Source organism: Melopsittacus undulatus, chromosome 6 (genome assembly GCF_012275295.1).
Source record: "Melopsittacus undulatus isolate bMelUnd1 chromosome 6, bMelUnd1.mat.Z, whole genome shotgun sequence".
In the NCBI taxonomy this organism is placed as follows: domain Eukaryota; kingdom Metazoa; phylum Chordata; class Aves; order Psittaciformes; family Psittaculidae; genus Melopsittacus; species Melopsittacus undulatus.
The window spans coordinates 57,069,822-57,086,860 of record NC_047532.1 but is presented as its reverse complement, the minus strand read 5'-3'; the positions used below and the strand labels follow the sequence as shown (position 1 = coordinate 57,086,860).

Sequence of the window (17,039 nt, the reverse complement as noted above, 5' to 3'; positions counted from 1 at the left end):
AGCTGCTGTTCATTACTGAACAAAAATTGTCAGATGTGGTTCTAGACTACTTGAGGAATCTGACCCCAGTAGGCAGCCAGCTGATAGGTAAAATTACAATTAAGGGAGAGCATCTGTCAGAGGCTTTATTTGTTACGGTGTTACTATAATCTCCGCAGAGTTGCCCTAGGAAATGGTGTAGGAATACGTTACCTGCATCTGAGTGTAGTTTTATGTGAATTGTAGCTAGAGCAAGAGAGGAGAGAAGTGGAAATGAGGGCCAAACGAGAGGAAGAGGAGAGGAAAAGGCAGGAGGAGCTTCGGAGGCAACAAGAAGAGCTACTTAGGAGGCAGCAGGAAGATGAGAGGAAACGACGGGAAGAAGAAGAACTGGCCCGCAGGAAGCAAGTGAGTTTCCTCAATGTAGTTAATCTCTAATTAATTTTAATGAGTTAAAAAACTCACTTTAAGAATCCTGTGGGGTCTAATTAATCTTTGGTAGGTGTGTATGAAGAGAGTTCTAATATTTTTCATGTGAGTATATGAAATTATTCTTCTACTCGTGATTTTAAGAGCCAGAATTGCAGTTTGAGAAATGGGCTTTGATTTGACTCAAGATAGGTTTCTGTTTGTGAGATTAGAGGCTTTTATTCCTTGTGGAATATTCCCTCCTAGCTTCTTAGTGTTAATATTAGACTTCATTTAGTTGCCCAGTTATTGCATGTTTAATCTTTATTCATGATTTATACAGTCTAGTGTTTTTTTTTATAATGGTATGGTCTGGACCTGTTCCAGATGGATATAGAGGGTTATAGTGGAAAAAAAGTGATGTAGCATTTAGCTTTTTTCCCTGTTGTTTGGGGTTTTTTTTATAATTTAGTAAAGATTTTTTTTTTTTAAATAATGTATCTGGTTTATGTCAGTCTGTCAGCTTGGTTTTCTTGAGTTGATACTTAGAAAAGGAAGGATGTAGTTGGGACAAGCAGATTGATAATAAATTACATGATCTGTGTTGCAGGATGAAAGAACATAGGCGTTGTATGTTCCTAATCGTGCAAGAATACGAAATCGAGGCATTATTAGCTTGAGCTAATAGCTAACTAGCATTAACTTCTGAATATTGTATGGAAGAAAGATTAATTGTTCCTTAGGTGTTGTGGGAGGGAAAGACAGTGAAAGTTCAAAGTTTCACTCTGTATGTGAAGGATATGGGCGAGCACCTTGGTGAGCTTATTCACTAAGGAGTTAATCAATAAATGCCCTCTAAAGTAGCACATGAATAATAGGTGAAAGTAAATAATTCTGTCCTTTATCATATTTTCTATTTCCTTAGAATAGGCAGTTGTAAAGTGTTTTTCCTGGTTTAAGGATCAGACACTTTTGAGGAAGCCTCTAGAATCTTTAGTTAGTCATAGACCTCAATTCACTCACTGTTTGGGTTTTGTCATTGAAGATTTATTTTAAGAGGCTGCAGTATGTGGTATGTTCATGGTATCTAAGAATCAAGTCTGTAAATTAATGGCTCTTTGCTTTACTGTATTTACTTTTGTTTACAGCCAGTCATTATGGTATAAAGTAGAAAAGCATCCTTTGATGCTCAAGTTCAAGCTTTACTGTAGCATTAAAGCAGTAATATACTCAAAAGTTGAAATTTTGAGTTAAGTTGCTTTAGATCTGTTCTAATTATTAATTTTTCAGCTGATCACCTGGTAACCCAATGTGTGTCATCCATGGTGGCTTCAAATAAATAGACTTGGGTTGTTTCTTTTCAGATTAATGCTTTTACTACTGTGTATAACATCATAGAAATGTCCCTTAAATTCCAAAGGTTTTTTGTCCACTTTGGATTTGTATGGTTAACAATCTGACTCTGTAAGATGTCATGGGGAAATAATTTATAAGAAGGAAGCAGAATGGGGTTGAAAAGCAGTAACAGCAACTTAGTTCATTACCAATGGAATAATTGCCACAATGCTTAATTCTAAGCAGTAAAGTCTTGAAAAGGTAACAAAGGTTTTAAGCACTTCTCTGGAAAGAGAAAATAATACTGTATTATGTATTTTAAGAACAAAAAGAAACTTGGTCTAATATTTGAATCTGAATTCTGAAGGCATTGTAGAATCAGGGTGAACTGATTTATTAGCATGGATTTATACAGAGGAGATGATGCTTAACAAATTTGATTAACTTCTTTTGAGGAGATGACAGTGAGAGCTGAGAGGGGTGAAGCAGTAGACTTAATCTGCCTGGACTTCAGGAAGGCTTTTGATGTAATACTGCATAAAAGACTAGTATATAAGGTTAGTAAATATGCTGTTGATGGTGAATTCTAAGTAAATTAAAAAAAAAAAAACAACAACAAAAAATCCCAAACTAATAGACGTTCAATTCTGTAGGATGAAATGTCATACCAAATGTTGAATCCGGTTCTGTTCATGGTTTTCCTCAGTTACTTGCACTGTGAAATTGCAAACAATAATGCTCAGCTTGTGTAGCCCCTGTATTTCTTTTTTGTTTCTGGTCTAATATCTTCTATTTTGTAATGATTGATTGCTTTCAGGAGCCAAATGTGAGGTTTAATAATTAGCTAATAATTGTTTTGTCTGAATTACATCTTCAGTGCTCCCTTTAAAGTATCTGGGTCAAAGATGAGATCTGTAGAACAAAAAAAATTAGGTCCTAGTGACATAAACAAGCAGAATTGAAAGTGCTACCAAGTACAAAAAAAAATCCATAATATTTTATTGAAGAATCCAGTGTCTATTGAAATGGGGATTGTTACTTATGGATTTTCTGCTATGTTACAGGTATTTTAAAAGAGCTAAAATGAGTTGTCTGTACAGCAATATATGTTTACTTGAAAATAATTATTAGAGAAGATGCTAAAGAATATTGTGATTCTTCTAGAGGAGGAAGCCATAAATATGGGACCAGTAAGAGCCAAAGGAGTGAGTCTGTTTCCCATACAAGTTAGTGGCAGAATGCTGGAGTGCTTTGAATGCTTTTGGTCATATGTTCAAACAAAAACTATTGAATAATAAGAAGACACAGAAATAAACATTAAATCAACGTTTTCTATAGCTGTGAAGAGTAGGAAAAAAGAATTCCATCAGCTGCATGGTTCTCAACTTTTCATAACCTTGCAGTTTTTTTTCTCTTATGCTGGTACAACACTGTTCAGCTTTAGTTCTTTAGGAGAGTGAAGGCTTTATAAATTGCTGTCATTAAACAGTACCTTTCTTAGCATTCCTGAGCAAGAAGGAGATCCCTACAGCTTTATTTGTGTCAATTCTAGCCTTGCTTCCCAAAGGGAGAGTAGGGCAGAGATGCCAATGAATTGCTGTCCTATAGGAGGACTTGGTGACTTTGTTCATCTCAGGTATATGTTATGTTGATGACTAGTGCTGAACATCCTGCCCAGCCTAGGCAGCAGCTTGGCATCCTGAGCTGAGATCCTGGTGTGTGGTCTGTAGTCAAGGAAAACATACTGGCACACCTCCAGCCTCCTCAGTAGACTTTCAGTGCAATAAACAATAAGCAGAAATTTTTCAGCACTTGTGCTGGGAACACAATTACTGCAACTTGACTGTGTGTGTCCAAGTTACAGAAATACAGAAATAGTTGAGGTGATGTGTGTTGTGCTTAAAGCTTTTGTGAGTATGACAAATCAAGACTTAATTAATGAGAAAGTGCTGCTAGTTTATGTCCAGCAATTAGAAGTAAAACTTACATTTATTGCACTTGCATTTAGCACTAAACCAGTTAAGTGATGCACAAAAGTATGAATTGCTTGGCTTGTAGATGGTTCCATAGGATTGCTTATAAAAAATCCTGTCTACTGACAGTTATAGTGTAGACATCTGAAGTTAGCAGTGTCAAACACCTGGTCCAGATGTTCAGTTAACTGTACTGCAGTTTATCTATGCTGTGTATAGAAGGTTTGTTACCAGATTGAGCAGAATTCATTTCCTTGATTTAACAGAGTTCAAAATTTATGTCCATGCTGCACAATTAGTCTCCTTTTGCCCTATAAATAATATATTGCTTAAAGAAACTTGAGAGGACAATTGCACATTCAAAAGGAAAATGTATTTATGAAAACTTGAATTTTTTGTTCAAACAGTAGGATCTGTAGGTTGAGCTGATAGGATAAGTCAGAAAGTAGAGAGAAAAATAAAGGGATGAAACGTAGGGTGGCCTTAACACAGTTGCTGGACTTTAGAGATTAGAAAAGTCAGCAAAACCCAAGGCTATTTAATGCAAAGGGAAAGTCAGAACCAGGGGACACAAAGAAGCACTCCTATGTAACAGCATACGGGAAACCAGCAAAAGACTGGTTATTCTCTGTTACTCCAAAAGCAAGTAGCAGAATGGAAAAACAATCTTTATCTTGACCTTCAGAATGGTAGGAGTGGGTGCTGATGTGTTACTTTTGGGTTAAGTAAATAGTTTTTCTACTTGGAAAGCAAACCATAATTTATTGGAAGCTATTTAAATAATATAGGGATAGCCAAAAATCAAAGCCCTCAAGAGTCCATAGTATTTAAATAGTATAGGAATAGTCCATTCAAGCCCTTTTGTTAAGTTCCACATCTGAGACTTCCAAATGTTACAGTGTCCTCAGGTGCACTGGACTTCTTCAGTTTATTTCTGGTGTCTGGAGATGTGGTTTTAGTTTTTTAGGGCACTTGAGTAGTCAGTGTTTAGAAACTCCTGTAAGTAGGAAAAGCTTCCAACTTACAGCTGACACCCCAAAAAAATGATTTAACAATATTCACACATTGAAATATATGTATATATTTAGGTGCAGTTAGTGCATACTGGAAAGAGGAGTCTTGTCCGTTTTATTCATTCTCAACACCATTCTTTTTAAAACCTAAGATAGTGATTTTGTGTGTTTCCTGTTTCATTAAAATAATTATGTATGAAATGCACACTGCATCAAAAAAACCCTGTTAACATGTTGGTCTGTAGTGTTTAATAGAGCTGGTTTTAGTAGTGCATAGCTTGGAGCTAAGGAGCTCTTCTTGAGGCCATTTATCTGGCCAGACCATTTTGTAGTCTGTGTTCTGATGCAGTTCATCAATAAAATGGTATTTATAGATTGACACTTTGTTCCCAACTCCAGGAGGAAGCCCTGAGGCGACAACGGGAGCAGGAAATTGCACTAAGGCGGCAGCGGGAAGAAGAGGAGAGACAACAACAGGAGGAAGCACTTAGAAGGTTGGAAGAGAGAAGAAGAGAAGAGGAAGAAAGACGGCAGCGAGAGGAGTTACTGCGTAAACAGGTGAAAAATGGGACAAGGGACTTAGTATATTTAATTGTGGAGCCTGCCAGAATGAACAAGCTTTGAAACTTGCATCTGTACCTCAGATGCCATCAGTTTTGGTGGAGGAAGGCAAAGCTTGTAGACAGTATCAGGTGAATAGTTTACCTGTATCCTGATTTCACAGTAGATAATTGGAGTCCAGTCTGCTGTTTGGCAAATTGATTAGTGTTGAATGAGTGTCTTTCTTCATGTTTGAGTCTTAGGAATAGCTTTGCAGGATGGTATTTCTACTCCTTTTTGCAAAAGAAAGGCAGAGTACAGTACCATAATAATAATGATTTATTTTGAGCCTTTGCCATAGAACATACTGTAGAACGATACTTCTTCAGCATCAACTGAGATGATTGGTTTTGCCAGTCTTCCTGTACTATGCCAAGACTATACCCACTATCAAAATTTCAGGTCTTTTCTTTCCTTTTCTTGTCTTACTGTTAGCAATTGTTATGTTTCCTTTGGGGTCATCTTTAGAAGTCCCTGATTGATCTTCCAGAACTCTAATTGATACTGTCAATATTCCTAAATCAAACTAACCTTGAAACATGATTGGCTTCACATTAACTTCCAGGTTTACTTCAGAATTGACATTTTTTTTTCAGGGACTTCCTTTGTAAGACATTAATCAACATTTTTGTTCCACCACACAGTCATATCCTTTTGATAGCAGAAATATCTTTCCCTTTGCATCTCTAATGTTGAGTTTACACCAGTCAATATCGCTGTTTTCTTCTTTCATGCCAAAACCTCTTCTCCCTTTATTCCTATGAAGTTTTATTCAAGTGTAGCAGTACTTGACTGTAGGTAGTATGAGCAGACAGAAGGTCAGACTGAAAAGTATGTATGTAACTCCCGAAAGGAAAGTGTTATGAAATGAACTGGTCTGAATTATGGAGATGTTATTCTCTTCCAAATTCTTCATTCGTTGGTGGAGCAAAGGGAAACCTTGCATCTTTATGAGACATACAGTGTATTAGTGGGCTGAGAAATGTAAAGGTAAATTAACAACTTAAAACAGCACAGATTGGAAATACAAAGGCCTCTCCCTGTTCTGTCAGAATGTTAATACCGCAGAGTATGAGTAATTTTGACCTTCTAAGTCTACTTAGACTTCACTCCTCTTTATGTCCTGGGAAGGAAGAGGAAGCAGCCAAGTGGGCACGTGAAGAGGAGGAAGCTCAACGGCGACTTGAAGAAAGTCGGCTACGCATGGAAGAAGAGGCAGCCAGGCAGCGGCTCGAAGAAGAAGAACGAAAGCGCAAGGAGCTGGAACTCCAGCGCCAGAAAGAAATAATGAGACAGAGGCAGCAGCAGCAGGAGGCTTTACGACGACTGCAACAGCAGCAGCAACAGCAGCAACTTGCACAAATGAAGGTAATGTGTTTCTGTAGTTTAACTCCCTCCTTGAGTTTGGTGTAGTAAGTGAAACCATGGCTGGATTCAGGATTGTCTGGGCACGCTTAAGCAGAGCAGAAATGGATGAACTATTTGGAGAGGGAGAAGGGTAAATGGTTGACTGGAAAAGTGCTGGGAGGAACAAGAGGAGGATAGCTTACAAAATAAAAAGGGAAAAGGTTCAGTCAGTAGAAGTGTACTGGAAAGGTATTCACAGATGAGTACAGATGTTTTGAGTGCTGCAGTAAGGGCCACTGCAGGGTTCCTAAAGCTTAGAATATCTTTAAAATCAAAATTGATTTTTCTGGTTTTAGACAGTGATATGTTAATTATCCTTGAAACACTGTCTTTGACACTGATCAAAAAGCAATTAAAAGAAATACACTGTTAGTACTTTGTCCTACTTAATTATTCCATCTTACACTTTTCAGTTCTGTGTTAAACTTTAAAGGTGGCCTTATTTTCCCCCTGTGCAGTGAGCTTATGCTGTTATTTTTCATTATTATATGTTAGTAGTGTTCTCTGAGATGTTTTGTAATTCCTAATGATGTGAGGTTTTTGGCTCAGCTCCCTTCATCTTCAACATGGGGTCAACAATCAAATTCAGGAGCTTGTCAATCCCAGACCACACTGTCACTGGCAGAAATCCAGAAGTTAGAAGAAGAACGAGAACGGCAGCTTCGAGAAGAGGTAAGTGCTAAGAGTGATGGAGTGTAACTTATTAGAGTAGACTCAACTATGTAACTGCTTAACTGTCTACTTAGGAATGGTGAGGATGAGGAATGGTTTCTTAAAACTCAGGTACAGTTAGTTATATCTATGCTCTGATATGTTTGTAATATGCCAGTTTGTAACAAGACCAGGGCAGCTAGGGGGCTACAGATCAGGAAACACAGGGTGGGAACAACTGATGGCAGGAGAGAATTTTTTCATCCAAGACATCAAATACTTACTTGGCTGCAGTCATGATTTAACATATTTATTCTGTCCTGGGCTAACAAACTATTTGTATTTACTGGTTGCTTAGTGTTTCCCCTTTTAGAGGAACTGTAATGGCTAAGAAAAACAGTAGGTCAGACAGACTCCTCCAGAAGAGAGTGAAATCAGTTTGAAACCAGTTTCCCAGCTAGAATTTTGAATAGTAATGATCTTCTATAAGTATGGACAAGCACTTTTGTCTTGCATGTAACAGCAAAGGCGTCAGCAGCGTGAGCTAATGAAGGCCCTCCAGCAGCAGCAGCAACAGCAGCAAAAGTTGTCAGGCTGGGGTAATGTCACCAAACCAACAGGCACTACCAAGTCCCTGCTGGAGATACAGCAGGAAGAGGCACGACAGATGCAGAAACAGCAGCAACAGCAGCACCAGCAGCCGAACAGAGTCAGAAATACTACGGTATGTATGGCTTTTGTCTGATTAGTACATGGACAGAAATGGTACATGACAGTTCTTCATGTCTGGTTCTAATAACCAGGATCTCTTTATTATGTTTCAACAGCACTCTAACCTGCACACCAGCATTGGGAATTCAGTGTGGGGCTCCCTAAACACTAATCCCAGCAACCAGTGGGCATCTGACCTAGTCAGTAGCATCTGGAGTAATGCTGATACCAAAAACTCAAACATGGGTTTCTGGGATGATGCAGTGAAGGAAGTGGGACCTCGTAACTCGACCAATAAAAACAAAAGCAATGCCAGCCTCAGGTAGGAATTGGGGAAGCAGCTTTTGCAAAGAAAGGCTACCACTCCTGAGATGATCACTTAGCAGTTAGAACATCTTCACGTGTTTTCCTTTTTTTCTGTGACACTCAGGATCTGTTTTGACAACAAAAATAGCTAATAGGTGACCCTTCACAATTAACTTTGTCCTCTACTTAAATTAGTTGGTTCTTGAACAGTATGTGGCTTGTAAACTACTGAGTCTCGTAACCCTGTACTGTGTACTATACTGTTGATAAGACTGGCAATTCATAATTTATTATCTGTATTCTTTACCTCAGTAAATCTGTTGGTATTACAAGTAGACAAAACAAGAAGGTGGAAGAAGAGGAGAAGCTGTTGAAATTGTTCCAGGGGGTAAATAAAGCCCAGGATGGATTCACTCAGTGGTGTGAACAGATGCTTCATGCACTCAACACAGCCAACAACTTAGATGGTAAGAGGTGGGAGGAACATAAATGATTCACTGTGAGAAACAATATCTTTGTTTCTTGAGCAGGTTGTTCTGATGGAAAGTAATGGCATCGAAGTAATATTTTTAATGCAGTCAGCAAAATATCATCTTTAAATAGTGATCTGAAGAGCTGGCTGCATCATCTTCCCCATGTTTTTTGTTGGCCTAACTGTATAAAATCAGGGAGGATGGGAAACAGTTGTGAAGTCTGCCACCCAGAGGATTTTTGGTGATCACAGGAGCATTATCAGGCAGATGGATGAGGATCCAGTTCACTTCTAAACGTAGGCCAAGTTATATGCCTCTGTGCAAAGCATTTTTTGGTATGAAACTGGCTGGGTTTTGTACTAACTCTGCTGGAGCGCACGTAGAGGAGCACCCAGTTGGAAATCAGAGATTTGTACCTTCTTGTACCAAAGTACTCCAGGCGTCTCACTGCAAACCCTTGTACTCCAGCACCTGCATGCTGCAAAGCTGTGGTTCTGTGGGACCCATGAACCTGAGTGGGGAACCAGTGCTGCCCTAAAAGCCAGGAGGATCACACCTTGCACAGCTTCCCTTTTCTTAGGGGAGTAATAATAGAAGTAAATTGTTGGCCTCATCTGCAATGTACTAACTAGCTGCATCTGGTTCTGAGGAGAGGGTTTGGCCCCATAGTACCATTGTGGGGTCATACATTCTCAGTGTTTCCATGCTTCCAAGGCTTTTTGCCACAGGTGGCAGCCTGTTGTCCTGGTGTCTTCCTGGCTGGTGATTTTGCTTTGTCCTTCTCCATGTTAAAATAAAACTCGGTGCAAGAAAGATACTTTAAGAAAAGAGAAGCTGGTAAGGAAGGCATGCAAGCTGTGGAACTTTAGGTACTTGCAGGCCAGCCAGGTCAGTCACTGTGGAGTGTGATCTGTTGTGCTTCAGACAAAAAGAGATTGTACTGATGACAGCTCTGAGTGTTTTCCATTTGGGCCTTGCATTAAATCTGAGCTTTATATTTGGTGGGGTAACATACCCTTAGATTGTTAGTTTATTTTTCGTTCTCATCACATCAGCTGGCTTTCTTACCCTTGCTTTGACTATGCAATAGGTGAAGCATTGTATCGTAGGGCTTTACTGCAGAGAAAGTGGAAGGGCAAGGAGTTTTTGTGGCAACTAGATTAGCAAATATTTGAAACAAATCCAAAGCTTGTGTTTATTGCATGCATGTGTTCACACATCAACACACATTCCCTCATGGTCTGCTTTCTTTTTGCAGTTCCCACGTTTGTTTCTTTCCTGAAGGAAGTGGAGTCTCCGTATGAGGTCCATGATTACATCAGAGCCTATCTTGGAGATACTCCTGAGGCCAAGGAGTTTGCCAAGCAGTTTCTTGAGCGCCGTGCCAAACAGAAAGCCAGTCAGCAGCGGCAACAGCAGCAGCAACAGGTAAACTTACTCTCTACAGTCCTCAGGAGTGTATAGAAGTTATGTCTGAGTTCATAGGAGGAGGGGTTGATATGCGGATGAGCAGGATTTTACAGCTCATGTGAAATGCAGAGGAAAATGCAGTGTCAAAGACTTATTGCAGAATCAAGTTTCCTCAATAACTTAACAGTTGAGGCCAATTGTAGATCAAATAGTGGTTTAGCATGCTGATCTAGGATATGCTTTAGAAAGGTGAGGTACATGTACTGGATGGATGCATCAGTAGCTAGTGCTGCCACATGCTGTAGAAAGTTCTTTGGGCTCTCTGAATGTTTTCAATATAAATAAACCAAACTTAACTGCACTTTATAAACTTGAACTTGCTTTGTTTTCTAGGACTCAGTGTGGGGAATGAACCACAGTTCGCTACATTCAGTCTTTCAGACCAATCAGAGCAACAACCAGCAATCCAGTTTTGAGGCTGTGCAGAGTGGCAAGAAAAAGAAGAAACAGAAAATGGTTCGTGCAGATCCCAGCTTGCTAGGTCAGTTTTAACTTTTAAAATTACTGGGAGAAGTGTTGTGGAGAGTGGAATGCTTGTAAGCCCCAGATGGGAATATCAGACTTGAGCAGAACAGGCAGTTGTTGAAGCATCTTTAGAATTTGTTTCAGTATTATTATTTAATGATTTAAAAAATACTGTATCGGTTTCATCAATTTATCATTTATCAAACTTTTCCTCCTAAAAAGGCCTCTTCAGTACATTGGTTATTACCTGCAAACATTAAAGTAGTTAAAGGATGTCATTTAAACTGCCTTTTTTCTTTTGAGTGTACCTTAGCCTATTTTGTTGAATTAATGATAATTCTTTTAGGGAAAAACTCATTTTCTGTTTCCTCATGAGGAACAGCTTCTTGAGGCTTGCCTTTATTCCTTCCTACCTTTCTACATGAGACAACCACCCTAGTCAGAAAGGTGGCAAAGATCCTTAGAAAGAAAGGTGAATATTGGTGCCAAGTTTTCATATGGAGATAGTGGAGATGACTGCCTCATTAGTACTCAGGGGTTTTAATATTTATGTTCTGTATCTTAATTTTTATGTGAAGATGGTAGTTAACCAGCCCCTGTGGCACTGATAGAAAGGTTTCTTTAACGTGGCCTTTAAGATACAAGGGGATCATGTAGTAGTGAGCATTGTGGGGTGTAAAACTGTATTACTTCAGTAGAATAAATGAGTCTGCATTTGTGCTGTGTGTGATACAAAGGAAATGAGGGCACTGCACTGGGCCAGTATTTGTTGTGCTGCTAAGCTTGTGCTTGTGTAAAGCAGGCTGATATTAACCACATGGAAGTCACTGCTGTTGTTCTACAGCTCTAACAGAGCTCTCTTTGCTTTTTTTCTCAACAAAATCGATACTCTTAAATCAGTGTTTTCTGTATAGAAGTATATGGAACTTTTCAGTGGAATCCTGCCTTATGCCAGCCCATGTGCCAGTACAGTGAGTCTGATCTGGGTCTTCAGTTGAGTAGCTTAAAACCCTGCTCATGTAATATGAAGAAGAAATCACTAAGTACAACTAAGAAGTTGCAATTGTAAGAGAAGTACTGCTTGCAGCTCAAAAATCAGTATGCTCCATTAAAAAGAATTCCAAAACGTTTTAGGTAACATTGTGCCACGAGAGGGAGCCAGGACAGTTCTCTAAAACCTACTGAACAGAGAGCGCTTTGTTGAAGATAATGACTGTGAAAAGCAATTTGTTTTCTAGCCCAGAGCGAGCCTACAGAGCAGTAAAATATCAGATTTGTGTTAAGTAGCCTTGCACAGGAAAATTTTCCTTTTTTGCATACTCTGCATGGGATTGGTACAACCATAAAAACTGGATTTTTTGAGGGAAGTTGCATATGATGCATTGCATTTTTTTCTTGTAGAAAATGTTTACTTTTTTTCCTCACTTTCCTTGTGTGTTTTATGCCCTCAGCCCTTACAGTTCAAGGGTTGGGTACAAGTTTAGGTGCATTTTGAGCCATCTGCATAGGCCTATATAACTTTGCACATGTTCATGTTGTACTCCTTAAACAGATGATTGTGAAAAGCATAGCAATACATGGAATTGTCGCTAGATTTCATAGGTACATGCATGTATTTAAACTTTAAGGGATAGAATTGCTCATGCGCTCTGAAGTGTTGATTTGTATTTTATGTTCACAAAATGTCTATTTCTACCTTTTGGACCATGTAAGTACAATGTTAACAGGTGATCCCAAGTACTAGTTGACTCAAAGGTGCTCTGTTCCAAGATGTAGCTCAGCCATGTCACCACTGTGCATAAACATGCCTTGTAAAAGATGACACCTTTTAAGTGAAAGTTGAAACCAATCTTCTGCTGATCTGTTTCTAAAGACCAAGTGATACTTAGCTAAATATAAAGTTCCTTTAGTAAGGAAAAAAGTGCTTGTTTAATTTTATCGCTGGCCTTACTGAATTTCCACCTGAGTTTATATTTGATGGATATCACTCACTTGCCCGTGCCACTGCATGTAACAAATATATTGCATCAAATACAATGTACCCCATCCAGATTTTTAACACAAGTCCTTTTTGATTTACAGGGTTTTCAGTGAATGCCTCATCAGAGCGGCTCAATATGGGAGAAATAGAGACTTTGGAAGACTACTGAGCATGTGCAAATCAACTGGCTTTTCCTGCATCTGTTAACCATGGGTTCTCCGTTTTGGACACAGTACTCTCCACCATGCGTTCTTCTTCGCCTTGCAGTGAATCACAGAGTCGATCATCTCAGGCTGCTTCCTCTAGCCCCAGCAAACCCTTTCTGCCCAGGACTGCACAGGCATTTTTCCTACTGTCAGCCTAGAGTCAAGTGGACTTTGGAGTCCTTGGAGGGTGGGAGATAGGATTCATTCACAACAAGGCTGATTTGGGCAGCAAGCTTTCACTGTGCTGTGATCTCCTCTGCTGACATACCTGGAAAAAAGAAATCAATTGGGATTCTGCAAACTATTGCTTCCCTCTCCTGGTTACTCTTACCACATCCAACACGTGCAGTCATGGAGAGAGAAAGAGGGAGAGTTTGTGGTTAACAGATGTTGGTCAAAACCAAAATGCCACACAGATACTGACTTCCGTGCTCCATCAGGGCAAGAGGTGCTCTCCCAAGCCAGGAGTTGCATTCATAAGCTAACCTTAGAACTGGCAACAGCAGGAGAGGGGCGGTGGCGGGCGCAGTTTAGCTTGGGTTGGTTTAAAGTTGCACAACCCCTGCCAGCCCTTCTCAGCACATTATTTTTGGAGGGAAAACTCGAGTCTGTCTTCATTAGGTGGTGATGCTGAAGCTGGTGGAGTTTCCTGTTGGCCTACTCCAGCCTTCCTGGACAAGTGGGGACTTCTGCTCTGGGGAAAAAGAGGGGTGGCATCTCTTCTTTCAGGTTGAATTTATCCCTTAAATGCTACCTTCAGAGGGTTAGGACCAGTTTATTTTGAGCTCTTTTCCTGCAAATTTGTCTCGTTTAAGAGACAGTAGGATCTTTACTGTGTGAATCTTTAGTCTTTGAGGGTGAACACTGGCTTTTGGATATATACCCCAGCAGTCTTAGCTTTGTCATTTCAAGCAGCGCTTATGTTAATGAGCAGAGATGCCCTTTTGTCATGAAGAGAGACTGTGGAGGGTGAAGCTATGTGCAATGATGGCCCTGCTTATCTCTTACACCTTAAACTATTTCATGTACCTTCACTGGGATCCATAATCTTTAAGTATTTATGGAATTGTAACCTTTGTCTCTCACGGAAAGATTAACCCCACCTTCCTTTCTCCACCCGCTCACATGCATACACCACGAAAGAAAGAAAATGAAAACTGCCAAATGCACTTAGTTTCAAGCCCCTGGTCCCATCTCCCATGCCCAGAGGGTTATAACCTGTGAAGGAAGAGACGCTACGGTTCTGGTGGAGCTGTGTAAAGGTGTCTGTTGTTCTGTCATCACTGCCTAAAGAAAACAGTTCGAGTTGCTCAAGAGGAGTTTGGCTTTTATTTCATTTGGTTTATTCCTTTTTTGGGGTCACCTTCCCCTCCTCCTCCTCTTCCTCTTCTTCCTCTCTCTTCCCCCTGCCCCTAAACATGTACAGTAACTATACAGAGACTGCTGCAGACTTGTATATAGTTTTTGGATCCAATAGCATGGAGAGACTTGGAACTGTTGCAAATCTGGTCTCCCTGTCCCCTTTGCTTTGTAAATTCATAAAAGGGGGAAGAGGGGTAGTTAAAATGTTTACAAAACTTTAAACTCCCTCTGAACTTTTGCCAGTGGGGGGGGTGGAGGGGGGAAGAGAGAACTTAAATAAAACCTGGTTGTATTATATCTGAGAGAAAACTTTCTGCTTGCTTTTGTCCAAGCTGAGTTTCGAGATGATTCCTGGTGCTAAAACTGACCCAAAACTCAACTTGCGTTAGTTTTCATCAAGAAGCAACAAGCAAACACGCAGGATATGAAACAACAACTGCTGCTTTATTTCTTCCCTGGTGAGGAATACCGGTGGGTTTTTTTTCTACTTGATAATTTTAGAGTTCAAATAAACACCAGTAAGTCAAGATTGGAAAATTCTGACAAGAAAGCTTTAATTCCAACACACGCGCGCACACACACACCCCCGTACAGAAACATGTGCATTCATGCTCGTGTTGTTTATGCAGGAAAGATCAAGCCATGGCTGGCTTTCTGTTAGTACAGACACTTGGCCATGGAGCCTTTTTTATGCCAGTCAGTAACCACCCCACCCACCCCAATTCCCTTCCCTAAATGAGAGGTTTGACTTCTCCCCCCTGTGCAAAGGTCCACAGGGACACCTTGTAGGCTTCCGTTTTTAGACAAAAATCTTATTTTTGCCTTTTTTTCTATTTGCTGCTTGTTTTTGTGTGGAAAATCCCAGTAAAAGCTAATGATGAATGTCCTTGTACCATTCACGTGACCACAAAGAATATGGAGTCAATATGCTAAGATCTAACTTACACGGTAGCTTTGCATTGTGTTCAGCTGATGTCTCAGGAGAACAGCACATGTTTAGGCTGATAATTTTAGTTGGTTTGACTGCCTACTTTTGTGTGTGTGTGTATAAGGTGTCTGGTTCATAAGTACTTTCTGCTTCTTGTTTGGTTGGTGGGTTTTTGTAATGGCATGATCTAATTCCAACAAGCTAATTTTGGACTACTCTATACTGCATAACAAGTAAGCAAAAGCGTGTTAATTCCCAGCTCGGCTATGGAGCAGGAAAAGGAACAACTTGTCACTTTCTAAGTGGAAATGCAGAAATGCAAGCAAGGAAAAATGTGCAATAATAATCTGTCGAACCCTGTGAACTTTGCCTGCCTTCTGAGAGCTGGTAGATAATGGACCAGTGGGGAAGATGTTGGTTTTAATACTTAAATATTCTGGCTCCTGGATTTAATACAAAGTTAAGATGATGGCATGTTTAGATTCTGTGCTCAGGTGACAGCCCTGTCACCTTCTGTAACAAACTGGGCCTGTTCCTGTAGCCAAGGTCATGTGAATTAGCAGGAGTGCCAAAAATAGGAGCTACAGCTTTATGTCTGCTGCTGCATATACATTTATGTACTTCTAGCTCCTTTTCAGACGGACTGTGAACCTGGAAAGCTAATGGGGCTTTGATCCAAGTTTGGCAGATGATGTTGAATGTAATGCTAGAGAGATCTGAGGTGGTTTTTGATCACGTTTCACCAGGTTCCTTCCTAATTTACCATATCACTGCAGGGTCAGTGCTCTGTCCTCTGTTTTACCTGCTTCCTCTTGCAGCCAGGCACTTCTGCAAAGAGCTGCAGCAAGCAGAATGATTTAACAGGACATCTGAACTGTATCTGGCTGCCTGTCTAAGCCAAAAAGCAGAGATCTCATAGCAGAAACATCTGAATCTGAAATTTAAGACAAAACTACTCATGTTTTTAGAGCATAAAGAACTGATACTGGGGGTATTTACATACTTTATTATATCTGTTTTTTGAAGGAACCCATGAAGCATCTAATCCTCATATCAACTTTTAAAAATCCTAATGAAATTCTTCTGACAATGAGCCAGTGTTCCCCTTTTGATACACTTAATCCGTTCCCAAATCTCTGTTGCTGCAAATGTGATTTGAAACAAACCTCAGTTTTCTCTGCTGTGAAGTTCTCACTTGGAGGGGAGGGACAGGGTGGCAGAGGGTTGCAGGAAGAGGTGGTGTCCATGAGGTTTGGATCTGAGGAGGATGCTCACCTTCCCTGACAAGGGCAACTCTCCTGGAAGACTTACCAGGTTTTAACAGGCAGTTCTGCCTGTGGAGACCACACACTGCTCCTAGTCCACCACTGTAAGTATACACCCAGAAAACAAGGATGCCATGGAGCTGCTCTGGCTCCATTTCAGAGCATTTTAGTCTCAAAAGATTGAGGCCCTTGTTTCTTTGCTGCACCCACCCTCAAAAGACCACTGCCACCCCTGCGCACTGAGAGGAGAGCAAAGCCCTCCAGTGGTCAGCTTGGTTTCAGGGTTAGCTCCCCCAGTGGCTCCTTGTGTCTGGCTGTGGGATGCTTGGCTAGAGGAAAGGCATTCCAGGAGCATCCCTCTGTCCACTGAGAAGGGCTTGCCAACAGCTACTGCTCATGTGTGCACTGACCTGGCAGGGTGACTGATGCCTAATGGCTGGGCTGCCTGTGGGGTTTTAAGCACAACTTAGAGGGTGGAGCTGCCTTCAGGAGGAGGTGTACTCCAG

The 17,039-nt window shown here is 40.4% G+C and overlaps 1 protein-coding gene across 11 annotated transcripts in view; it reads left to right on the top strand.

The window, feature by feature from the left end:
- The window catches only part of GIGYF2 (GRB10 interacting GYF protein 2), a 75,637-nt gene extending 60,760 nt beyond the window's left edge, over nt 1–14,877 (top strand). For 5 of the 11 annotated variants that reach the window (XM_031043642.2, XM_031043639.2, XM_031043638.2 and 2 more), the window contains 11 exons: nt 226–387; nt 2,178–2,279; nt 5,108–5,266; nt 6,440–6,676; nt 7,265–7,387; nt 7,890–8,090; nt 8,194–8,399; nt 8,696–8,850; nt 10,115–10,284; nt 10,660–10,807; nt 12,874–14,877. In XM_031043642.2, coding sequence (XP_030899502.1) covers nt 226–387; nt 2,178–2,279; nt 5,108–5,266; nt 6,440–6,676; nt 7,265–7,387; nt 7,890–8,090; nt 8,194–8,399; nt 8,696–8,850; nt 10,115–10,284; nt 10,660–10,807; nt 12,874–12,941 — 1,731 coding nt within the window. In that variant the 3' untranslated portion in view covers nt 12,942–14,877. Of the gene's footprint in view, nt 1–225; nt 388–2,177; nt 2,280–5,107; nt 5,267–6,439; nt 6,677–7,264; nt 7,388–7,889; nt 8,091–8,193; nt 8,404–8,695; nt 8,851–10,114; nt 10,285–10,659; nt 10,808–12,873 lie in introns of those variants that run through there. The other 6 variants (XM_031043641.2, XM_031043640.2, XM_005143052.4 and 3 more) reach the window with 4 other exon arrangements.
- Nucleotides 14,878–17,039: the final 2,162 nt, after the last annotated feature.